This window comes from Leuresthes tenuis, unplaced genomic scaffold (assembly GCF_036924035.1).
Source record: "Leuresthes tenuis unplaced genomic scaffold, fLeuTen1.0.hap1 SCAF_5, whole genome shotgun sequence".
NCBI lineage: Eukaryota > Metazoa > Chordata > Actinopteri > Atheriniformes > Atherinopsidae > Leuresthes > Leuresthes tenuis.
In genome coordinates, this window is record NW_027325359.1 from 7,952,812 (window position 1) to 7,978,913 (window position 26,102).

Genomic DNA, 26,102 nt, shown 5'->3' on the forward strand with positions numbered 1-26,102 from the left:
CCAGCCTCTGTCTTTTCTCAGTCTGTATACATACATTCACTCAACACATATTTTTTGGCTACTTCAGCATGGCTCCCCTCCAGTTTCCAGACCAGGTTTTAGCTGATTACCAAAACCGGGGTCTTTGAGAATCAACACCGCTGAACAGTGCTGGGTGAAGAGGTTTTTTTTTTCTTTTCAAAACAGAAAAAAAGGGAAAAACAAGGGAAGAAAAGACTTCACTCACAGATATCCCTCTGGGACTGAGGCAGAGACAAGAGTCGATGACCTCCCACGCACTAAACACCTGAACTTTTTATTTTCGCGCGTATCTTCCATCTCTTCTTGTCTTCCCTCTTTTAAAAAAAATATATATCTTAATAAGAGTTGTAGATGTTTTCGACTTTATTCCGAATAGTGAAGCCAAGGCCCCAGGGAGGGATTGTAAGTGTTTGACCGCAGATAAGTGACGCCCTGCCTGCATCCAGATGTTTCATGTTTCCCCTGCGCGCTCTTTGGAGAGGTCTGCTTGCATCGGAGGAGCAGTGAAAACCGAGCTTATAGTCCATAGCATCAAATCGAGTTAAGATGACCACGAATACTATGCATTTTGCATGAAGTGTTTGGATTTTGATTAATCTTTTTTTTCTTGAGGAGAATGGAGAGCAACAAACTGAGGAGGGTTTTGCTGCTGGAGTTACATTTACTGTTGGTCTTTGCGCTGTCTGTGCACGCACACTCTGGTTCAAATCACGAAAATGGTAAGATTACTCTGCTTGAGTGATAATTTAATGGAATACTACAATTAGACTATAATACCATAACATACCTGCGAAAATATGCGAGGACATTCGTAGCCTATGCAGGAAGGGTTTTATAAATAGTGTTTAAATTGCAACTTTAAAATAAAATCTGCAACTTAAAGCTATTTGGTCTAACTTCTACTCAGGAAGCAAAACTTAAGTTTCTACTTAGAAATATTTTGATATGTTGTTGTTCTATATAACATTATATAATGCATTTATGCAGCTAAACCAATGGTTGACGATGTCAAATCAACATTTTATTGCTGGTAAATCTGGAGATTATTTTAGTGTAACTGGAGCTTTCGACATGTTTTAAGGTGGTTTTTAAAAAATAACTTGAATTTGTTTTATTAAAAATATTTATTTTCAAAGCAGAAATCCAAACATTTCCAGTTGAGATTGTGTCAAGTTGTACGACTGCCAGTCATATTCTTTAGGGTTTGTAATACTGCAAATGAAGCATTACAGTAGTCCAACCCGCTTGATATGAATGTATGTAGTTTTTTCGGGGTCAGACTAAAATCAATATGTTCTAACTTTAGATGTATTTCTTAAGCAGTAGAAAGCAGTTCTAGTAACATTAAAAATATGATCGTCAAAACTGAGAGCAGTAGCCAAATTAAAAGCAAGCTCTCCAACTCCATTGAGTTCTAGAAATTCTCATCAGACATGCGTATCATCAGCATATGAATGGTAAGATATATTATGAGTTTTCATAATGTCACCAAGTGGGAGCATGTAAAGATTAAAGAGAAGTGGACAAAGAACTGACTCTTGTTGAAACTCAACAGGATTTTTATTTCTGTTGATTTAAAGCCACCTATTGAAACATGAAAATTCCTGTCAATGTGAACCAGTTAAAAACCTGATCTGTTACATTACCTTAACCATAAAGGCTTTGATGTCAAAATGTCAGGATCAACAGTATCAAAGGCAGCAGTGAGATCAAGCAAAACTAAAAGTTTTTTGTCGCTGTTGATCTTAAGGTCACTGATTACTTTACTTAGAGCTGCTTCTGTGCTATGGTTGGCTCTGAAACCTGATTGGTATCATAAATGTTATTAGAAAGATATTCATCAAGTTCTTTATAGACATTAAGAAAGAAAAGAAAGATTGGATACCGGCCAATAGTTTGCAAGTGGATTCGAGATTAGTTTTCTTCATCGGAGGTGTGATCATAATAATCTTGAGAAAAACCGGGAAAATTCCAGTCGTAAAGAGTTATTGATGATATTTTATAGTAAATTTTATAGTATATTCATAGTATATAAATTACATTTCATAGCAATTTATAAAACAATGAAATAAAATTTTCAGCAGGTGGGGATAGAATTAAGTGATGTCTTGCTTCTTGGATGTGTGTACTGTATATTATGAGTCTGACTGCTATATCTCTTTTCCAGTGATTGACCTTCTGGAAGCCCTAAACATGTCCCAGCACAGAAGCGGCGTGTCCAGACTGCAGAGTCCTAGCAGCGTGATGTTCAAAATACGTCCCCGAGCAGCCTACCTGACCCTCCCTCGTGAATACTCCCACTTCCTGCACTCTAACCTTCGGGGTAGCATTGGGGTACACTTGGTGGGGCGTCAGGCATCGGGGTCCAGTGCCACAGTTTTTTCTCTCTCCTCCGCATCCTCGCCCATTATCCAAATTATCTCCTCCACCCTCAATAACACTCTACGCTTGGACTACCCGGCTGCAGGGCCGGGTCTTAACAGCTTTCAATTTCCGAGTGGAAATCCCCTCTCCAGGGGGGAATGGGTACAGTTGGCTGTGAGCCTGGAGCCTGGTAGACTAGCATTTTTTGTGGACTGTCAAGAGGCTGCTGTTTTTGAGATAAAAAGTGAGAATAGGATCAACCTAGATATTCCTGAAGATGTTGTCATTGCTCTTGCCAGCACACCAGGGAAAAAAGACAGCAAATTCAATGTGAGTTTCATAATGCGTACCTATGTGTATACTTACAGAAACAAAGAAAAACAAATCGCAATGTTTTACCATTTACAGTACCTTCTGTGGTAGTAGAATGCCACCTTTGTGTCAAAACAGTCAAAACACTCTTTTAGGAAATGATCAAAGCCACTCAGAGCTCATAAACAATCACATAAAGTGTGAAAATTGAAATTAAAGCAACACATGAGCTAAGATTCAGAATCCCCTGAAAATATGCATTATTCTGCATGATAAACAGCTGCATTACACATTTTCTGCTCTACTCTCCACTTTGTTTCTGTGTTCATTTAATGTTTTCTTAATGAAGGGATATTTGAAGGCAGCTGAAATATCCCTGAAAGCATATCTGAGGCGTCCATGGAGCTGTGACAACACAACAGGTGAAAAAATGATCATCTTCATCAAAACTCTGAAATATGCTGCAGAGGTTGTCCTGTGACTGTGCAGCGTAACCCCCCTGTTTGTTTCTCTTTGCCTCATTCCACTCCCCCTTGTTGGCTCAGAGGATTTATAAAACTTTGTATGTTGCTGCTCTGGGATATACTACAAGAATTTATGTTAGCGATGAACAGCTACATAAACTGTCGCTAGTTACAGATAGAATTATGAAAACTCAGTAGTGGTTGCAGTAAATTATTTGCCTTCAGGCAGACATTCTCTAACAATTTGTTTGTTATTGCATAGTATGGGTTTTCATTTTGACCATGCTCTCCAGGATGTTTGCTTAGGATCCAAAGTTATTCCACTGTTCATTAAAAAGACTCACTGCCTGTTTTCTCTTTTAGATGATCTTTCTCAATCTCAGTCCACGGACACACAAATTAGTTCAAGTTCCTCATCTGACTCTTGTCAAAAGTCGCATCATGATGCTTCATCCAGTAAACCTAAAACAAATCACAGGCTGCAAGACAAAATCAACCATTATCCCAAGGACATCCAGAGTGATCAGCTGCAGAGAGGTGCTGTACTGGGGCCTCCAGGATCTCCCCAAGGGGTGAAATCTGTTTCTCAGGTACAGACAAATGACAGGCTAGACAAGCTGGAGAAGAGGCTGGAGAAGAGGCTGGAGGAGCTGGTTCGTATGTTGGACATGGTCAAAGCTCAGGTAATTACTGCACCTATATGACTTTTCATGAGACATGATGTGAAGAATTGTGGCAGGAATTTTTTTTTGGTCTATAATAGAACGTAGATCTACAGTCACGGGTGAAATACCTGGAGGGATGTGAGTGTGTGAGGCAGCGATGTGTGTGGGAGGGACTTGAAGTGGAGGATGGCCAGCACTGGCAGACTGACCTCAACACTGTGTGTTCATGCACATCTGGAAAGGTCAAATGCCAAACCAACATCAAAAGTGAAGGTCAGTCAGCTTCTCCTCTCTATTTGTCAGTTCTGTCGCTGTCAGTAGTTTTTTTTTCTTTTTTTACTATAATTTTCTTTGCCATTCGTACTAAAACATTCAAATCCTTTCTCCATTTAATTTTTGTATACTCTCGGCAACTCAGCATTTACTAATATTTAAATGGTGTTGAGTGGAGAGTTTGCAAAGCACCGTCTTCTTCTCCCAGAGCCTTGTCATTCATATCCCTGTCAAAACTGAGGCACACATTTCCAACATGCTGGGTATCTCCATAGTGCCAATAAGTGACACATGGGAAACTTCTCTGTGGTTGCTTATTGTCAGTTATCTTTCTGTTATGGAAGTGACACAGCAGGTGCATCAACAGTATACAGCAACAGAAAAACGTTTCACAATTCTATTGTGCTGAGTTATGAACAATAAACACAGACTGTGTAAGGAGGGGAGAAGGGGGCGGACACCCCGACTCCCAACCGTGAGATTTGCGAAATCAGAAGAAAAAGGTTAAGGCAAAGTTGGGAAGACTGGATATACTGTACAAACAAAGTGACAGAACTGACTGTGTATGAAAAGGCAGGTATAGGCCTGAATAGATCAAAGATCTCACACTTTTAAACAGACAGCAGTACCAACTGGCTAAGAGGAAACTCTATGTGAGATCAGGTACAATCGTGAATCAAAATGTCTGTTGTCTCGTTCCTTTACTTGTGTTTTATTATCATTGTAGGGGTTTTACATATGTTTGCATGTGGATTTAGTTGTTTGGAGGGGCTTATCACTACTTAAAGCCAACTTCTCCCCTCAGGCTGGTGACCACACCTTCTTCCACTCCTGGCACTGCCACTTCCTGCAGTTAGTGGGCCAGGAGATGCTATCACTGTTGCCAGACAAACTGGCAATTTCATTATTTGAGTGAACAGTAGACTCTGGTCAATGAAGTCTTCAGCATCCTGGTAGGCTGGATTGATTGTAGGCGACTGTCAGTCATATTCTTCCACTGGGTTCAACTACTATTTGTTGATAGAACTAATAATACCTTGTTTGGCATGCTCAGGCAGGGTATGATTGTGAACAAAAGGAAGGAAGAGCATGATGGAAAGAAGAGTGATGAAAGACAAGTGAAATTTACAGCATTTATTGGTTTAAATAATTTGGCATGTATCATGTTAAGATTTGGCTTTTAAACTCATTGTGCAACAATTGCATCTGGTTTTCCAGCAAAGGGAACTACCTTTGGAATCCTCTCCATGACCGAGCTTTAAGCTATGTCCGCTATGCCTGTCCTCTCATCAATTGCCTGCCTTAACACTGGGACACATGGGGCTGGATGACTTTTAACAGCTATATCATGAATAGTAAGATAACTAGCGTTCATATCAGTCTATGATATCTAAACTATAGTTATGATCCTGTTTCCCTCAAACTCCAGTTTCAAACTCCAGTAGCAGCTGTCATCTTGGCTGCGCACATGTTATGTGTCCTGACTTCTGTCATGGTGTCTGTTTCCATGGTTTTCAGAGGCTGTCTGCCAAATGCACAACTGTTGTTCCTTTCTCATTGACTGGCATGATCCACCCAATGGAAATGTTGATATGCCAAACCCTGGAGTGCCAGGGGGAAAAAAAGGAAAAGAGAACATGTCCCAGAAGATAGCGGAGGAAGTAACTTTAGCTGGCGCTGTTATACTATCATTCACTTTAAGGGTCCAAAGAAAATAATGGATGATACAGAAAAGTAAATGATTGGGGGGGAAAATAGGCCAAATTACTCAACTAGAGTAGTAGTCTCTTATTATAAAAAATGAAGCAATTGCAGAAATGCCTTACAATACAATACCACTGACAGCTACTGGAGGCTGTCGCTGTCTTTTAAGAAACACTCAGTAAATAAAGTTAATCTATAAATAAGACACTCCCTTTATCTACTTTATGTACAGATGATTTGTAGATATGTATGTGCCCCAAGTTTGCCACAAATCAGCTAATACAGGCTCAAAGAGTCATCCTGATAGTTTTACATCTGTCTCCCCTATATTTTGTGTAACTATTGTTTTGGAAACTTAACTTTAGGTATTTTGGTTTGAGCCCTGCTAACTACATGAAAACACCTGTTTTCTAGGATGTCCTGGCAGTTTGGCCGCTAGCTCACCAAGCTTACGGCTTAAGCTCATGGCCTCCTGTCCTGCTGACCACACTTTAGTCAGCTAACTTATCAACCAGGGCTACAGATCAGTAACCATAACCATAACTGTGAGCCATGGCTTTGCGCTTAGCCCAGCTCACCCTAACTTCTCCAGAACACACAGGCTGTTTGACCTCACCTTTCTGAGAATGTAGGCGGTGCTCTGGAGATTCAAAGCAGACATCTTCAGCCATAACATTTATGGCTGATTTTGCGGATGATATGCCTATAACACACACACACACATAGACATAACGTTTGAAACTTCACTATGCAGAGGGAGACTTTAAGGATTCTCCATCTCTTTTTCACCTCACCTCACCACTTGCTCACACAAAGCTATGGAAACATTGTTATGCTTATAGTGCATATTTTTGCCAATAGTCTCATACACATGAGCCCGCTATCTTCTCTGTTATCTTCCTTCAGAGAACTTCCTCTGTCGCTATCTGCCACTTCATCCATCTTTCCCACTTTTTTATCACTTTTGCATGGAGCCATGGAGACTCTAAAGTGACACACACTTGAGACTCCCTCTTTCACACACTTTGATCTCCTGCATGCTTGGCTTGCTAGAGGAAATGCTTGTGGGCTGCTGGCACAGTAGGCAGCCTCACTAGCCTCTATTTCACTCTGTGATTATTGCCCTTTCACATACACAAACACATTGTCTCTGTCCTCTGCAAAGTGTTCATTAAACTTTTATGATTAAAGTAATTATCTGCTGAAAAGTCCAAGGTAGGCAAAAATGGCATTTGATGAGCACTTTGATGTGCAAATGTTTTCAGTAAAATAAAGTTTAATGATCATTTTTTTTCTCATTAAAATAATTTAATCAGCCCAAGAGGGTTGAGTTGGTGGGACGGATGTTATCTGATGGATCTATGTAATCTGTCAGAAAAGTCTTTGTTGCCCTGCGTCTCTTCATGTAAATCTTTCAGTGTTAATAAACCTGTACAACCTTGTCTTTTTCTGGTCTTTAACATCTGAAAGTCTGCAGACACTTCTGGCTATGGTTACAATCCATAAAATGTGTGTGTGAAAGCAAGCATCAGAGCAATGCTGTTCTGTCATTACTGGGAAGAGAGCAGAGCCAGATGTTCCCCAGAGGCTCAGAGAGAAGGTGGAGAAAATCTGTGGAGATAGAGAAGACAAAGAGCGAGACCTGCAATATTTTCACATTCATTTCTCTTCTCTAACTTACACACGTCTGTACATATTCCAGCAACTGGCATACTCAGAAGTTCCAAAAACGTTTGTGTCATTTTCAGGGTGTGAGCCTGATGGTAGAGTTCATAATGTGTCTTACGGTACTCTGGATGGCTGTCAGACATGTACATGTAAGGTGAGTATTTGACATTGAGCCTCAATAAAACAAAGTTTCTCAGACGTACTGTTTCTGTTATTTTCTTTTCTGTTTTTGGTTACAATTTCCTTTCACTTTTGCTGTAATAGGATGGTAACAAGGAGTCCTGTCCCATACCATGTCCCTCACCAGACTGCACGCAGAGGGAGACAGAACCCAGTGACTTCTGCCAGCATTGCAGAGGTGAGAACATATAATAATATAGTATAATATATTATGTTATGTTATATATTATTTTAAAATGTGAACTGCAATGAATTGAAAACACCACAATTATTATACCTAATTTTACTTTGTTTTTTCTTGCACAAGTTAGACTGTTGGGGCTCTTTGAAACACCACCATGGCACACTCTGTGCTAACTTCTGCAGTCCAGCTAAAAATGATAAATTAGCCTAATTCTCTCAGAAAGTTGTGCCTATCAGAGACAATAGTCCAACACCGCCTCATGTTGTTGTAATTCAAAGGCTTGTACCTTTGGAGGTAGTGTTTGTTACATTATTTTTGCAAACACCCTACTACTGGCAGAGGGAAAGGATTTATTTCTTTTCCTTCAGTGGGTGGGCCTGCATTTAAAAATTCCACATATATACACTCATTTTCAATGGGAAAACAGATAACAGACTTGTCTAAAACATAAATGTCTTACACCATATCATGCAACGTTCAATAGTGTCTGGTGACATAAAAAAAACCTTAAAAAAAAAAAGCTGAATTGCAAATTAAAAAAAGGTCATCTGAGAACATCACAAATAACACTCTACTGGCTGGAGTGAAACATGCCATTTTAATTCCAAGTCTGAATTGACAGGCTTTCTTCTCTGCATGGTTGCATTGCAAACTTCTAGCTACTTAACACCTGGAAACAGCAGAAGAGTAATCTGAACTATGTGTTTGCAGGTTGCACCCATGCTGGTGTCAGGTATGAACACGGAGATAAGTGGAGGCCAGCAGAGAATCCCTGTGATGTCTGCTCCTGTTTGGTGGGTTCAATTCCAACTGTATGCTGACAGTAAGTTTCCATCCATCCAAGTTTCCATAGTCTCTCACTTCTTCTCTGGTGTTTTTTTTTCTCTTCTCTCAACAGGACGGTCATGTTTGCTGTGTGAGGGAGCAATGCAACACTCCTTGTGAATACCCTGCTGCTCCTCCACCCAACAGCTGCTGTCCCGTCTGTCAAGGTGGACTTCTTAGTATTTCTGTTTGCAGTATGTTTTCATTGCACTGAGGAGACACTGTGTGTTTGTGTGTTCTTGAAGGATGTGGAGTGAACGGACTTGACTTTCCTAACGGAGCTGCTATCCCAACTGATGACCACTGTCAGGAGTGTACTTGTGTGGTACGTCTGTCAGAAATTGTGGGTTTTATATGAGAATAAATCAACAGATTCTTTATTTCAAAGGCTTTTTGGTGTTTTTTATCTCTCAGAATGGAAATTTGGCATGTTCAACACTTCCATGTCCTGCCTTGTCTTGTCACAACCCTGTGCATTATGCTGGAGAATGTTGCCCTCGGTAAAAAGACTGCCAAACCTCATCTACATTGCTTAATCTCAATCAAAGATTCTAAATGTTCTTGTGGTTAATGAGTAAGATTTTTTTCTTTTTTTTTTTTCCTATGTATGTGTATGTGTGTGTGCGCGTGTTTATTTTTTTAATCTAAATGTTCATGCTGTGTGATCTGTAGATGTGAGCAGTGTGAATATGAAGCTGAAGTTTATGTGACTGGACAGAAATTCCCATCCAGAAGAGATCCCTGTCTCCACTGCAGCTGCTCTGTGAGTGACAAGAGTTTCATTCTTTCTTTATTAATTTCTTTTTGGTTATGTGACTGCGCTTTGTAACCTGCCTCCAAATTAAATGGATGTCCTCTGCTAAATATAAGTTATTACACAATTAAATGGGTAACGTATAATTTTAGCCATCTATTTAATTCTCAACAGTCTACACAATTTCACTTGCATATCTAGGATTTGATGATTTTCTTGTCATCGCGCCCGATGACAAAAAATATTATAATGAAGAACTGGGAGCACACTGTCTCATAAAGAATGGATAATTGAGGTGATTAGAAATTTATCAAATTAGGGAGGTAAGCTTTTAGATTACAAAATAATATGACAGTATGCAGCAAAACTCAGGCACTAGAGGAGTGATACTTACACATGCACACACACACACACACACACAAATGTCTTTCACAAAGCTATCAGACATCCCCCAGTGGTGGTTATGATAGGATCTGATATAAACATTTCTGCTATTATGGCTAATGAGCTATGTTTTGAGGATCAAGATCTATGTGCTGTAGTAGTGTTAATAGGAAATGAAAGTAAATTAAAGGTAAAAATCTCTTTTTACTTCTGTTTTTGCATCATGTGCATTTTGATGTTTTTTTTCTTCTCTTTGCTACTCTTTGATGTTTTGAATTTAAAAACAATCTATTCAATTGATAAATGGTACAGAGAGAACATTTGACAGTTAAGACATTTTAATTTAGGGAAAATGTAGAATCTTTTTTGCTGCCTACACATAAAAATGTAGTGTCGGGTCCATGTTTATCACTGCGTTATGTCACATGATCTTTTAACAACTCTCTGTAAATGCTTGGGAGCATTTTTTTGTAATGTTTAACATGAAATGTGATCTTTCTCCTTTTTTATGTTCTCCTATCTTGCTTGATAAGTAATTATCACATTATCATTATTAACAGCTCATGGTCTCCTTTGTACTGTTTTTAGTTTTATTTTGTAAACTGGCTCTGGATTTCACTGGCTGACAGGTTTGGAGTTCAAGCAGAGTTCAACTCTTTTGCTATGTATGGTTGACTGAAAAAATGAAGTCTACATACCAAAAGTAAAGTAGGAAAATCCTGTATCCTTCTTTGTCTGAGGAAGAGTGTTTGCACTTTTTTCATTAAAACCTTCTGGGAACATTATGTACTCATCTATTAACTTTATGTTGGAGTTAGTTGATTCAGCACTCAGAACTCGCGTTACACATGTGCCTGCTTTTTGCACATTATTGCTATAACTCTTATTGTGTTGCCTTGCTATAGTATTACATCCAGGAGCTTCTTTTAAATCGTCTTGTGGAAATAAGAAAGGCCTTCTCTGAAAAAGATACTGTCTATATGGCAGCATGTTGCTCCAAAACCTGTATATTGATTAGGATAACTGGTGACACAACAGATGTGTAAGTTACCTATAACATGTGCACTAATGCACCCCTATACAGTCCCCAGCCTTTGAACTATCTTTTCCGAACATGTGTGATGGTCTGTCTCCTCCTTAGCTTGGCAGAAGTAGTGTCCATGATTTCCATGAATAATGGTAATGATTACCAGAGAAGACAGGAGCGATTTGAGAACTTGTTTGTATATGTATTTTTCTTTGTATAATGCAATCGTGGAAGCAGTGATTAGCTGTGGCAGTGGTTTCCAGACGTTCCTCTGAGCCCATGCAGTTGTATCTATAACAGTAACATGCCTGTTTTCAATGAAGTGCTGCCTGCCAGATGGTAAAGGAAATCCATCCATTCCTTGTTTTCAGCCTTTTCCCTTACATTCAAAATCTTCTCTGATTTCTCTTAATTTTTTCAATATATTGTAGCCTGAAGATTTTTAACTTTCCTAATTTGTTGCATTTCATCAAGAAGCATTCTTAAATTGTTAAAGTCTTTCAGAGTGGTGAAGCCTTCCCTATCTTTACCTCCGAAAAGCTCTGGTGATCTCTTTTTACCTCGTACCCAATCATACTACCCAGTCATGCCACTGATAATAATTTCTAGTGAGATGTTCACAGAGTGCTTTGTTTTTTAGCATCTAACACATTTTCCAGTTATTCGTTTCCTCTGTCTCAACTTTTTGAAACACGTTGCTTTCCATTAATTCTTAAAAAATAAATAAAGAAAACTCAGATTTAACATATGATCAATTTTCTTTGTTTTAGCTTCGATTGAAGCTTAAATGTTTTGCAGATCTTTTCATTTCGTGTTTATTTACCTTTTACACAGCATTCCAACTTTTTATGAAACAGGGGTTTGAAAGAAGACTTGTCTAAACTTGCTTTACTTTCAGGAGTAATATGATCATTGCTTTGATGGTGTGATGCACCTTATCATGTCTCATCTCCGTCTGTTAGGCAGGTGAAGTGTCTTGTGAGCGAATGGATGCCTCATGTCCCACACCACACTGTAGTCATCCAGCTAAGCACAAAGGAGAGTGTTGTCCCACATGCGAAGGTGAGTATGGATAATGCATCTGAAAAATATGTTTTTTTTTGTTGAATACAGACTTTCATTCATACTATTCGAACCTTAGCAAAAACGGCCAAGAGTTTGTGTTGGTTCCCACAGAGTGTGAATATGAAAGGAGGGTGTATGCTGATGGAAACGTATTTGTGCCTGCTGGGGATGGACCGTGCCTGCAGTGCAGGTGTAAGGCAAGGCAAAAAATATTGTTGTAAATGTAGAAATTTATTAAAAGAAATGTATCATGTTTTCAGAGACAACACACATGGAAAAGTGTGTTTTGTGCTTTCCCCCTCAAAAAATAAAGACTTCTGAAAATGTCGTATTTGTTAAACACCCAAAAGCTTTTCTTTATTTTTAATCTGATTCAAAGTAATAGTACTATGATTGAAACTATGCACTTTTCCGAGCATTTGTTTTGATTTAGGCTGGGAATGTAATTTGCCATGAAGAGAAATGTCCTCCAGTTCAGTGCTCCAATCCTATTAAAGACCCACATCTTTGTTGTCCAATCTGCAAGGGTAATTACACACACCCACACATGCAAGTGCAGCTCATCAGTGTATGTACACAATGAAAACACTCCCTTCTCATCTTAGCGTGTGTTGTGGAGGGGGTGGAATATGAGGAAGGCTCCAAATGGCACCCTGAAGGTCCATGTAGCAGCTGCACTTGTGTGAATGGAGAGACCTTATGCACACACACGCAGTGCCCCCGCACTAACTGTCTGCATCCCACCAAGATTACTAGTAAGTCTGAGCGTGAGAGAGAGAGCTTTATTGGTATGCAGATGCAAGCATGAGTGTGTAACCTGCCCACACTGCCTACGCAGGCTCCTGTTGTGAAGTGTGTGAAAGCTGCACTTACAACCATCGAATTTACGGCAATGGCCAGAGGTTCACGACCCCTGACCAGCCCTGCCACATCTGCACTTGTCTGGTGAGCATGTCTCTATGCACAAATACACAACGCTTTGCACATTCACACCCACTAACATGACCTCAGTGTCTCCTCAGTATGGAACTGTTAACTGTGAGAGGCAAAACTGTCCTCAACTCAACTGCACCAACTCTTACACACCACCTGGAGAGTGCTGCCCAAAATGTCATGGTATGGCTGCAAAATTGATCTGCAATCCATCTTTGTTATCAGTAATGTTAGTTTAACAGTGTTTTTCACTGCCTCCAGACTGCTCCTTTGAAAACCGTGTAATTGTGGATGGGGAGGCTTTTCCTAATCCTGTGAGTGTGTGTGAGGAGTGTAAGTGTGTGAGCGGAAGGATTGACTGCCACCAAGCACAGTGCCCGCATCCTCGCTGTAATGCCCCTCTGCCAGGAACATGCTGCCAGAATAACTGCAATGGTGAGAAATTATTATGACACTCCTATCAGCAAAGTGAATACATTTTAAGAATTTAGATCTAACAAATATAAAATATTTTTCTTCGTCTTAGGCTGCAGTTATACTGGGAAGGAGTATCCCAATGGGCAGGAGTTTCCCCACCCTACGGACCCATGCAGGACATGCAGCTGCATTGTGAGAATAAACACATGCAAAAAACTGTGCTGATCACTTGTTTTGAAACTGGTTTTCATTTGTGTTTGGGTTGCATTTGTCATAGAATGGGAATGTTCAATGTCTGAAGAAGAGGTGTGAACCGCTGCCATGCTCCAACCCTAACGTGCTGCCTGGAGACTGCTGCCCCCAGTGTCCTGGTAAGGAAGTGCAAAGTTTAAAGGAGAAGAGAGAATAATAAATATTTAACCAGTTCTTCACTTAGAAATCATAGAAAACAACAGTCTTCCTCATTCCAGAACCTCTAGATCATAGTTGTTTGGCGGTACACACTAATAGAAAAGCATATAATTAATGGTGCATATATACAGTTCAGCCACCAGCATGCATGAACGCAGGACCTTTTTTGGCTATCCTGTTGTGTCTGGCACCAGGAAGCTGGCAATGAATACTTTGAATCTTGTTGACTTCTTCAGTGGACTAAAATGTTGGAAGTCAGGCCAACAACTTTGGCTCTTTGTCACGTTCCTGAACTTTGTCAGAGCAGTTTTTCAGTCAGGTGGGGTTCATTCTTCTGCTCAGATGTGCTGCTTTCATCAGGTGGATATCAAAGTGACAGCTATATGAAAGTCAGAACCCAAGGTATTTTAGCACCACAGTGCATTGTCACGAAGGGATTGAGTTTATGTATGTCATCCATCAGAGGTTTTAATGTTCTGGTAAACAGTGTGCATTTAAAATATTTTTTTGGGAAGTTTTTTTTTTTTCAAATCGTTTTTTTTTGTTTTTTTTCAGTTTCTCATGATAGCACATTATCAGTCACAACATGGACTATGACGTTGTAGTGTGACAGCTTTTCATTTGTTATTTTAATGGATGTTACTTCATCAGATCCTCCATCAGACTGTGAATATCACCAAAGGCTCTACAGACACACAGAGCGTTTCTACCACCCGGGTGACAACTGTCAATTATGTGGGTGCAACAACGGGACAGTTCGCTGTCAGCATAAGCCCTGCCCCTTTGCTTCATGCTCTCATCCTATCACACAAGAGTGCTGCCGCACCTGCGAAGGTACATGTTCATTCACCCTGGTGCTACAACATAAAGACAAAGCACTTTTGATACTCAAAGCATTTGCTTATCTACTGTATATTCATTTTGTTTCTCTCTTGCAGGCTGCTTGTATGAAGGCAGAGAGCGAGCTAATGGGGAGTCATGGGATGACCCATCAGACCCATGTGCCATTTGTGTTTGTCGCGAGGGCACAGTCCAGTGTGAGCGGAAACGCTGTCCACCCTCCAACTGTAACCACCCAGTACAGAGACAGTGTTGCATCTCCTGTGATGGTGCGTAACTGAAACACTTGAAAGTCAAAAGACTTTCCTGAGACAGCTTCTACAGAACTGTCTTGATGTTCTCCCTGCAGGCTGCACATTTCATGGTAAAGAATATCCTGACGGCACTGAGTTTGGGGTGGATACAGATCCGTGTGATGTGTGTTACTGTTATGGAGGGGATGTCATCTGCACCAAATTACCATGTAATGAAGATTGCAGCCACCCTTACAAACCACCTGGACAATGCTGTGGAGAATGTGAACGTATGTGCTGTTTAAATCTTGTCTAATCCTGATCTTAGGCTTTGTTCCTTGCTGTCATGATCATGAAATGACAAAACAAATCTAATGTCATTGGCCAGGCTGCTTCTATAACAATGCTGTCCTTGTCAGTGGACAGTCCATCTCTGACCCCGGAAATCCCTGCTCTGAATGTATCTGCCAGGTATCATCAACGCACACAGAAACTCTTGCGACTTAATTTTCTTCATTTTAACGTGCTTCTTCTCTTACAGCGCGGCTCAGTGCGATGTGTGAGGAAGCAGTGTCCAGCAGTCCCTTGTCCTCATCCGGCCACTAACTCATGTGGCTGCCCTGTCTGTGATGGTAACTGGTTTACAACTATTCACAGCTCATGTTATCCAGAGAAACTCAGGAACTAATGGTTTACTCTGTGTGTGTAGGTTGTCACTTCCAGGGTGTGACTTATGCTGATGGACAGACCTTATCAGAAGGAGAACCTGGGTGCCAGGACTGCACATGCTCAGTGAGTAAGAGAACTGTATTAGTTGGCCATCAGACTCTCTGCAGCCTCAAACCTGCTGTACATCTTATCTTTTTTCTGTAGAGAGGTGAGGTATTTTGCGTGCAGAAAAGCTGCCCTGCTGCATCGTGCCCACACCCAGCTCTGGATGGCTGCGCATGTGGGGTGTGTGATGGATGTGACTTTGATGGACGGGACTGTTTCAATGGAGAGCGATTCCCGCACCCTGAAGACCACTGTCAGCTCTGCTTTTGCCTGGTACTGTCACACACATTATTTCATTTTGTATCCCATGCAAATTTGACAGGTGGTGGAGTTCTGGAAAAGCGCAGGTCACAAATACTGTGAGATAAATCCTAAATGCCTTTGTATAAATGTGATGCAGTGGACAAGGAATGGTCCTCCAGGGTTTCAAGTCTGTCCCCTGTTGACTCTGAAGTAATTGCAGCTTTTAGATGTTAGCTGCAATTTGGTTCAAAAATGAAACAAAGAAATCCAGTGGAGACCTACAGTAACAGTGACACTGTATGTCAGAATTTATTAAAACAAAACTCCCACGTGCAGCACAGTACTCTTTTTCCACTGTTGCACAGTGTGTTGCCAACAGTAAGTTCTTTACAAAAAACTAAGTACTTTTGGTGTTGAAAAGAGAAAATATAGGCACTGAAATGAGGAAAAAGCTCAATTTTAAGACATAAAAGACAATAAAAGACATCACTAAAACAGCATGTTACAATTAAAAGATGTTAAAAAAAACTCTGAACGGTCAGATAAGACCATTTAAATTATGTCTCTAGTTCGATATTAGGGAAGTCACTTCAGTGGCTCCAAGTACACTCATCTTTGAAATAAACTAAATGATCTTAATAGTCATTAGCACTGAATGTCTTGACTCTTCACAAATATTTCTGACCTTTGTATAGCTTTACCTAAAACAAGATCCAAGTCTGATGAGGTCGGCTTCTGTTGTTGTGGTCCTGACTTGCAGCAGATGACAGTTGTTTCCACTTTCTCAGTCCTGTAATTATTTACTGCATGTGTGGATGTGCACATGTTGTAGTACTTGCTTCTTGGTCAGTTAGTAAGACACGCAACTGTGTGTTTAGGCATGGGTTTGTATTGTTAATTGGTATTTTTTATGCACACTGGGTTTGTCTTATATCATATTAAATTGGTTTCAGTATTTCATTCACACTTATAATTTTAGATTATACTGTTTTCTTATGTTTGTCAACATAATTTCAAATTTTGCTTTTCCATTTAAAGGACACTGAGTTTTCATTAGAATAAACGTAATCAGTATTGACATCTTTTCAATCCCATTACTGGCACTGTGGGGAACAAACCTCACTGCCACCATGTGATTTATTCATCCTTAATTTTCAAGATGATAACTAATTGAAAAGCAAAAATGAAATCAAATGCTTGTCTCTATGTGTGTGTTTATGCATACAGAATGGTGGTGTGGTGTGTACACGGGCATCTTGTCCAAGCACTGCTTGTAGGCATCCAGAGACCCCTCCAGGGGAGTGCTGTCCTACCTGCACAGGGAAGTGTCTGCATCAGGGTGAGGAGCATCAGTCCGGCTCCACCTTCACATCACCCTCTGATCCCTGTTCGACATGCTCCTGCCTGGTCAGTCTGATACTTCTTACTAGACAAAAAGAATCTAGGTAAAAACTATTTTGATAAATATTATTCTTCCTTTCTTTCTTTTACTCATTCATCCCTTCGTCTGATCAGAATGAAGTGGTGAACTGTCAGAGGAGGCCTTGTCAAGTCCAGTGCTCGCACCCCGTCCCCTCAGACACCTGCTGCCCTGTCTGTGACTCCTGCTTTTATGAGGGTGTCGTGCACTCCCACACTAACACTTTCACTTCCTCATCCAATCCCTGCCTGCGATGCACGTGTGTCAGAGGCACAGTTTCCTGTGTTCCTCTCGACTGTCCATCAACACGCTGCTCTCAACCCATTGTCAGGCCTGGACAGTGCTGTCCAGAGTGTACAGGTGCTTTTTTGTAAATGTTTTTTTTTTTTTAATAATTGAGACTTATATGTTTCTACCAGTTCATGTGATGTTGCAGATCTTTTCATTTTCAAAAACTACTTCAGTGATTTCTGATCCATGTGTCTCCAATAAAAACATGCTCATCTGTTAGAAATACAGAAACTTAAAAGTGTTGTAATCATGAAAGAATGTACCAAATGTTTTGTTACAAAGTGTTCAGAAAATGTACAGTACATTGTGATATTCTCTATTTTTAGAATGACATATTGTATAGTAATTCAAACTGCGGTGTGTGGTTGTATCTGCCAGAATGCCAGAATCTATTCTAACGTTTCCTTGACTTGTAAAAGCCCTCTCTGTTCTCCGTGTCTTGTCTGTTTCTGGTCTCAGTATGTATGCTGAATGGACGGGAATATCATGATGGGCAGATATGGACTTTGAGCTCAAACCATTGCTCCACCTGCACCTGTCAGGTCTGACTTTCTCATTTCTGCATTTAAATCTTAGATTTGGACTTTTTTAGATTTGAATTTTTTTCCACACCTACTGCCTTTCTTGCATTTAAATGTCAATCTGTCTTAATTTTGCAGACAGGTGAGGTGCAATGTGTACCTCACGAGTGTCCAAAGCTGCCCTGTGTGCATCAGGTGACCGACCCGGGAACCTGCTGTCCTCGCTGTAGAGGTAAATAGACCATTATGAATTATAGATACACAAAGAGGAGTTGGCAAGCAACTGAATTTTCCTTCTCAGGTTGTGTGTATGGAGGAGAGGAGCACACAGACGGCAGCAGCTGGTTTGCAGACTCCACCCCTTGTATGACTTGTATGTGTGTGGATGGCGTGACCACCTGCTCAGAGGTACAATGTCTGTCTCCGTGTGTCAACTTCATCAGCATGCCTGGAGAGTGCTGCCCAATGTGTGCTGGTAAGCAAACTCACACTACCTATTGCTGAGGTGTGTTTCTCAGAAGTCTCCTTAATTCTGAAAAGGCTCTGAAGCCAAAAGTTTCATATTAGTTTTATGCTTTTGGTGAGTGATCATTTTATCTGGTTAATGCTGAGCAGACTGTGTATTTGAAGACCAAGTGTACAGCCCAGGGGACACTTTCCATCCAGCCAATGACCCCTGTCAGATTTGCACGTGTGAGGTATGACACAGATGTTTTGGTCTTAGCATTTAATACTCTGTCACTATTTTTACACTATGCTGATATTAATCATATGAAAATCAGAAAAAAGCTTTTCTGTTTGATAGATTTGTTCAAATATGGCTAGTTTTTAAAAAAAATATTTATTTGTTGTCAGTTTTTTTTATTCGTAAAAAATGCATGACTGTATAAAATGGATGTCTCAGTTCTACTTAGCAGCAGAGGCTTAAAAGGATGATACAGAGCCAGAAGTGATAGTACAGACATTTTTTTTATAGCAGAGATGGTTGCAGTTGCGCTCAAATTTGTGTTTGTCTTAGGTGATGCCAGATGGAGAGCAACACCTGAGGTGCTACAGAAAGCAGTGTCCCAGTCTAGTTGACTGTCCTAAGAACAACATCCTATTCTCTGGACCAGATTCCTGCTGTCCCGTCTGTGCACGTCAGTACTAAACTACTGTCACACAGTGCATCATTTTATCGCTGTCTGAGCTTGCTAATGTTTTTGTTTGTGTTTAGAGCCTCTCACTAACTGTACAACCACACTGATTGGCAATGAGGTGTTGGCAACAGATGACCCCTGTTTTACCTGCCAGTGCCAGGTAAAACAGCAACACTTTAATTGTACTTTGTTACAAATATATAATCCACATCAACAATTTCTGGTACAGTTACTGAAATCTTTTGAGGAGAAAGAAAGCATTTTACAGAAGAACAGACAGAGCTATAGGCAAAGACTCATGGTGCAGTCAAATGACTTTTACCTTTGACTTAAGATATCTAAGCACCATTATTGTTTAGTTGTTGGTATAGCTTCATCTACTCCTTACAGTAATGCTGTGTTGTTTCTGACAAAGGATCTGACCTGGACCTGTTTACAACAAATCTGTCCACCACTCACTTGCCCTCGTAATGAACAGTTAATTCCTCCTGATTCCTGCTGTCCTGTGTGTAAAGGTGAGATCTCATACTGTACAGTAAATGATCACATCATGCCGAATTACAATAGCATCCAATTAAGACAAACCACCTCGTATTATGATGGCTCTTACGTGTTCTTTGTAGACTGTGTGATTGAAGATCAGAACAGGCGTGTGACCAACGGCACAAGCTGGACTGACAGTGATGACGATTGTGTCACATGTTCCTGTAATGTGAGTGAGAAAGAAATGGTTACACTACTCATAAAATACCTGAAGTGATGAGCAAGCCGACCCGCAAGTTGATTAAAAAAAGGGTCTCAAAAGTATTTAGGGGCCAAGAAGGCACTGGAATAAATAAGTATCACAGTAAATCAAGAGGTATTTAAGCTACCTTTAAGTGATTTTTAGTACAACTAGGGGTCGTGAACCCAACAGAGATCCCACCCACATTTCCACCAAATTGCATTCAGCAATTCAGGTGCTGTTGTCTCCAAAAACTCAGAGCTGCTAGCTAGCCCAGTGCTTCCAGAGGTAGTCCAGTTGCCAAAATTAGCAACACACAACAGAAGGGAGGCCAAGTGAGAAGCTACAACACTCAGTGACCTGTGGAAACTGCTAGCTCTGGGAATACCAGGTGAATCTGACAGCTATTCCCAGACCAAAAGAGCCTGTTGGCTGCTGTTTGACCAGCTGCCGTTTAACCAGAAGCTGTACAGCTCAACCTTGGAGGTCATCAGAATTGGTTGGCGTCGGTTCTTCCAAATTGTCTCTGTAAAACATGCAGGCTGTCTGAGAATTTTCAGGATCAGAAATCTATATTCAGTGGAGGGGTACTTCAAGTAATATTTTTCAAATATGTATTTTAGATAAGCAAACACTCAGCCAAAACATAAATGAAAGACTTGATAGACCAAATGTTTAATGGAAGATTTTTTTTTTTTCAGCTCATGATCAACAGTTTTCTTAAGTAACCTGTTTCTGTGTGCATTCTTAGCTGGGACAAATTGAGTGCCTCATTGAAGAGTGTTCACCTGCTGTGTGCGTGAATGGCCAAAAACAAGTGAAGATTCCTGGGAAATGCTGCTATGAATGCCAAGGTATCAGAGATGGCTATTAAAGTGAACTCCAACAGCCTCACTGTTTGCTGAATGTCTAACAAGTTACTTTGTGTGCGTGCTTATGTGTTGCAGACTCAGGGTCGTCGTGTTTGTACCAGGGGACTGTGTACCACTCTGATGAACAGTGGGAGGTGGATGAGTGTACCAGCTGTACGTGTGTGTCTGGAGATGTACATTGTCGCAGTGAGCGCTGCCCTCCTCTCAGCTGTGCAGCAGTCAGTATAGCAAACACACACTTGTTTCTTTGTGTTACATTGTATACTTGTAATTAGCTTTCAATGAGCCTCTTGGGTTCATTATAGTTATGCAACCACTGTAACACAGTCTGTTTTTGTGTGTTTGTGTGTGCTGTCAGGATGAGATGCCAGCAGTTGTTCCAGGTTTGTGTTGTCCTCATTGCCTTCCTCGTCCAGCTACTTGCATCGCATTTGGTGACCCTCATTACCGCACCTTCGACGGCCGCATGTTGCACTTCCAGGGAACGTGTACATATGTCCTGGCACAGGATTGTAAAGGTGGAGACTTCAGGTGAGAGGGTCACCATGGTTATCTATGCAACTGCTCCATGGCATCAGACGTGTCTTGTCTTCTGCTTTTTATGTTGTTGTTTTGTTAGTTGGAAATATTGAAAGTCATTTTAAATGCAGATGCTTTTATGTTGTCATGTCTAATATCCCAGTTATACCACGTTGCAGCAGTTTTTGCTGTCATTTTCTCTCAGAATGGGTCTAATTGGAAAATAGTGCCTGTGTTGAAAATTTCAAGCATTTTCCTTTAAGTTCACCTCTTCCAGCCCTCTGAAAATTCTTCACATGACATGATTTAAGAAGGTTGAGTTGAACTGCAATTAAGTTGAGCTTTATGGTCTAAGGTAAGGCCTTGTTACACAACTCGTGTGGCAGGTTATTTACAGTGACTTTAGATCAGGGAAAACATGGTAAGATGCTACACCTAAAATTGTTTATTGTAGTCTATCATAGCTCAGTAAGATGAGATCAAATGAAAGGTGGACACAAATGTATTAGTGTACAGTAATTAGAAAAGGTATGGTGTACAAGGAATAGGAATAAAGTTTGTGAGTTGGACTCTGATGCTGCATCAAGGCATAATGTGAAATGATGGATGACAGGAAAGGCTGTGCGTCTTGACGCTGGGGGTGAGCTTCTATTGAGGCTCCATCTTAGACAAGTGGAGAAGGTGGAGGCACGGCGGATATGACGCAATGTCCAGAAGGAAAATGACAGCATAAGTGAGATTTAAAAAGGAAGAAAAATAGACTGATTGGCTGGATGAGAGAGGAAGCATGACGACTATGCAGTGATGTCATAATTAATGTGGCACGTCTGACAGCGTGGGAAGGAAGGGAGTGGCAGGGAAGCATTGGCCAAGTGGCATGAAAAAAGGGATTCTTTTGACTTTTGCCCATGTCCCAGCTCATCACCAGGTTTTGTGGCGTGGCAGTTTTTTTTTTTAAAAAACGATGACAAATAGACAAATTGCACTGAATACTTTGAAGGGAGAATAATGGATATTCTGAGGTCTGGGCATTCTAAATAAAAGGTGCTTGCTGATGACGTCACACTTTATGCTTGAGATCCAAATATTTTATCGTTCTCAATGGGATCCAACCTTTGGGGTTCTGAATTTTTGTGATCTGTTTTTCTGGTGGAGATGGTTTAGTTTAGGATCATATACCAGAGCAGAATTGATTAAAGGAAACAGAAACACACACTTTATGAGAGAACGGGGACTTTTCTGCCCAAATTTGAAGAAATTTTGTAATATCTGTACTGAATATCTGTAATGAATATCTGTACTTGTGTTTGAGGTCTGCAAGTGTGTGATCTTTTGATAAGGAGAAACTCATTTCAACTAAAAAGTTAATTGAGTTAGTCGGTTAAGCTCAATAACTAATAATAATAATAATAAAAAGAATAATTTTTGTTCATACAGCATTCATGCCACAAATGATGACCGTGGACGTAATGGGGTGTCCTGGACTAAAGAGGTCACAGTGTTTATAGGAGATGTCACAGTTCAGCTGCTCCAGGACTGGGTTGTGAAGGTTTGTGTGTAAAAGTATTGCATATGGTTTCATATAGTCTTTCTTTGTGTTACACATCCACCAGAGTCACTTTTGTACTCTTTAGGTGAATGAAGAAATTGTGACTCTGCCCTTCCTCATAGAACCACAAATCTATATAGAACGACAAACCAACACAGTTTTACTCAACACAAACATAGGGCTGAAGGTACAGTATGCTAGTTTCTCTCTTTTCGTTCTCACAGTGTGGACATTCTTTTTGTAACACACTTACACAGTCACCGGTTCACCTGTAGGTTCTGTGGAGTCCTCGTTCACATGTTGAAGTGAGCGTGCCAGGTTCCTATAAGCGTCAAACCTGTGGACTTTGTGGAAACTTCAACAACTACTACCAAGATGACCTCAAAATGCCAAGTGGACAAATCAGTCTGTCAGAGTCTGAATTTGGCAACAGCTGGAGGGTAAGATCAAAACAGAGAATTGACAGAGAGGCCTGATAAAGACTCTGACTCTCACAGAAAAACAGATCATACAAAAAAATATCAAATAACTGTCATTTAAGGTGACAAATGGAAGTCATTCCCTCTCATCCTGTCGGCCCGGTGAGGATGTTAATCCCTGTAAAGGTGCGGGTTACCAAGCCAAGAAGGGAGCCAACACCCGCTGTCGAGTCCTGAAGTCTGCTGTCTTCAAACCCTGTCATCACGTGGTTCCTCCTGAGCCGTGGTACGGCGCTTGTGTCTATGACCTCTGTGCTTGTGGGGCCAATACTGATGAGTGTCTGTGTGACACACTGGAGGCCTATGCCAGCCAGTGCAGAGAGGCCGGAGTCATTCTGCAGTGGAGGAGCGCATCACTGTGTGGTGAGTATAACACATGACTCTCAGGCCTTGCCAGTGGCAGATACAGGGCCTCAGAGTTATTGACAAATGTATTATTATATGGGTTCCTGTTTTTTCTTTTTTACATCTAACCTTGATTATTTGTTTTGAACGTTGGAAATGTCATTGTGAAATTAAGTTTTGTAATATTATTATGAAAATGATCATCAAAGCCCCTGAAAACATTTAGGGGCTTTCAACATTTTCTGTCTAATTGTGTCAAGCAAGCAATCTATAATAATTCAAGAGAAAAGTCTGTCTTCACCTTTAAAATATGGCCCCTCACTGTTGTTATCCACCTGCTAATTGCTGCTTGGACTTATTAAAGGTCAACACACAAAGCAGATGTGAACACAATGCCCCCAGTGTCTCACAGTTTTTCTATGCTCTTGTCTTCGACAGCTGTGGGCTGTCCATTGGAGAGAGGCTTTGTGTTTGATGAGTGCGGCCCCCCGTGTCCCGTTACCTGCTTTAATGTTGACGTACCACTTGGGGTGATAGAGAGCCACTGCTTCAAGCCCTGTGTGCCAGGCTGCCAGTGTCCTGCTGGTCTGGTTCTACACAACAACTACTGCATACAGCGAGAAAAGTGCCCGAAGATCATCCATGGCAGCTCTTTATGATGCTTGAACTGCTCGATTACAAAAGTTGCTCACCTGTATGCACACACATGCACTGCCACCTCTGCATCAGACTCCTGCTACTGTATAGCAAAGCTGGAAAAATATCCAGATGCACCTCCAGGATTCCAGATATAGACTGAGGAGAAAGATGCTGTTATCTATAGCACTGAGTATTTATACATCACACATTTTAATTATAACTGTTCATTTGTATCTTCCCTAACTACTTCTATTTACACATTTACAAGGTATTGCCTGTGACCTTTATATTGTTTTACCAGTATTAAAAAAATCAAAACAGCTTTTTTTTTTTTTTTACTCGGTTACCGGTTCAAATTCCACAATGTGCAATGTCTGACTGTATGTACAGTAAGCCATGTAATCTCAGGTACTCTTCCTTTCCCATTTCACACATAAAAGTATCACTGATATTTGTGTTTTACTTTCTGTTTCTGTGCATATTGATGTCCTAATCAATGATCAATAAATTCCTGTGAGATGAATGGCAGTCTACTTTTCTGATGTCTATCATTTAAACATCTATCAGGCATGTTACGAAGAAAACGATGAACGTCTTTTGAATACTTACTGAGTTTTGAATCATTAGCATTGAAAAGAAGAATGACAATTTGAATGTGAATTGAATTATTTGAATTGTTCCTTAAGCTTAAAAATATTTTTTTTAAGTCTGAAGGCATTTAACTTTTTGATACATCAGCTTTTTTTAAAATTCTAAACTGTTTTTTCTGTACATAGTGAAAAGCAGCACACTAGTCAAGTTATAGGTGATGATCAACCATCAACTTTCATTCAAATTTCAGTGTTTCAGGACACCTGTGTCACACATTCACATGGGTGTCTATCACATTTCAGTTCTGTGTGTCTCCCTCCTGACAGACACTGTCACTTTTGTTGTTGGGTAAACCGATCCAGCTGCTGTAACCATAGTAATATCCTGTATAATTCATCAGCACAGTGTGGTGAAAACATGGAGCAGGTAAGGCGCTTTGATGTATGAGAGCTGCAAGTTTTTCATGTCTACGTCAAAGCTAAAATGAATGTGGTCATGTTTTGCTTCAGGATTGTATTGCTGATCTTTATCAATACCTGGGCTTGTCTGCTGGAGCGGAGTTTTCCTTAGAGGATGTGAGTCTCCTCTTCAGCAAAGTGTGTCACATTCCCGCCAACACCTGTGAAGCACATGCAGCCATGAAGAAGGTAACAATTGAGACATGTTTAGCAAGAAACATCACCGTCCAAGTAGCTAGAGTTTGACCAATGTTATGTTTCAGATTGCAGGAGGTGACAGTAGCTGGTCCTGTACTGGTGAAAATGTTTTGGGTGTACTTTTGGAAATAGAGAGAGAAAAAGAAAGGAAGGAAATGGTACAATTAGTTTTTCCTCTCATCTTAAAGTTATTCGACAGCATCCTACAAACAGGTCAAACTATAATGATATATACTATATATAATATAGTATATACTTAATACTTTTAATACTTTCTTCAGCTATATTGGGACTTCCAGTTACTAAATGCTGGGAATCTTCATCACATGACAGATGACTTGCACCAAAGCAAAGACCACGATTATTTCATAAATAGATACACCTCAGAGTCTCGATCCTTACAGCCGTGTACAGTTGAAACAGACAATCTCAAGGTGAGTAGTTTCAGAGAAGCACATTTTCTCATGTGTGGGAGTTCAGTGCCCCTTTTTATTGTTATTGACCTTACTTTATATGCCAGATGGGGGGACTGGTGGAGAAACAAGAGCTCTGCAACAGAGTGAGGAGAGTGAGGAGGTTAAAGAAAGCAGCCAGGCAGTGCTGGGTTAGGTGAGCA

The 26,102-nt window shown here is 40.5% G+C and overlaps 1 protein-coding gene across 1 annotated transcript; it reads left to right on the forward strand.

The window, feature by feature from the left end:
* The first annotated feature begins 203 nt into the window (after positions 1-203).
* On the forward strand, positions 204-24,762 carry kcp (kielin cysteine rich BMP regulator). The gene is made up of 46 exons (XM_072385726.1): positions 204-740; positions 2,189-2,715; positions 3,047-3,119; positions 3,525-3,844; positions 3,925-4,099; positions 7,552-7,625; positions 7,736-7,829; positions 8,547-8,629; positions 8,734-8,827; positions 8,906-8,985; positions 9,075-9,160; positions 9,333-9,423; positions 11,788-11,887; positions 12,002-12,087; positions 12,324-12,417; positions 12,496-12,645; positions 12,729-12,835; positions 12,913-13,006; positions 13,085-13,258; positions 13,350-13,432; positions 13,518-13,611; positions 14,303-14,485; positions 14,590-14,760; positions 14,841-15,014; positions 15,113-15,195; positions 15,266-15,356; positions 15,434-15,516; positions 15,598-15,771; positions 16,969-17,148; positions 17,257-17,521; positions 17,912-17,994; positions 18,112-18,205; positions 18,275-18,448; positions 18,589-18,671; positions 18,992-19,112; positions 19,190-19,272; positions 19,528-19,627; positions 19,736-19,824; positions 20,588-20,690; positions 20,784-20,926; positions 21,067-21,239; positions 22,665-22,776; positions 22,862-22,963; positions 23,052-23,216; positions 23,318-23,618; positions 24,039-24,762. The coding sequence occupies exons 1-46, from the start codon at positions 638-640 to the stop codon at positions 24,257-24,259; spliced, it is 6,333 nt and encodes a 2,110-aa protein (XP_072241827.1). The 5' UTR covers positions 204-637; the 3' UTR covers positions 24,260-24,762.
* The last annotated feature ends 1,340 nt before the right edge of the window (positions 24,763-26,102 follow it).

Bases quoted from the DNA above. Each gene is read 5' to 3' on its own strand.
- kcp (XM_072385726.1), top strand. From the start codon at position 638: ATGGAGAGCAACAAACTGAGGAGGGTTTTGCTGCTGGAGTTACATTTA. The intron at 4,100-7,551 runs GTCAGTCAGCTT...TGTCATTTTCAG, and splicing joins AACCAACATCAAAAGTGAAG to GGTGTGAGCCTGATGGTAGA. The intron at 15,772-16,968 runs GTACTGTCACAC...TTATGCATACAG, and splicing joins GTCAGCTCTGCTTTTGCCTG to AATGGTGGTGTGGTGTGTAC.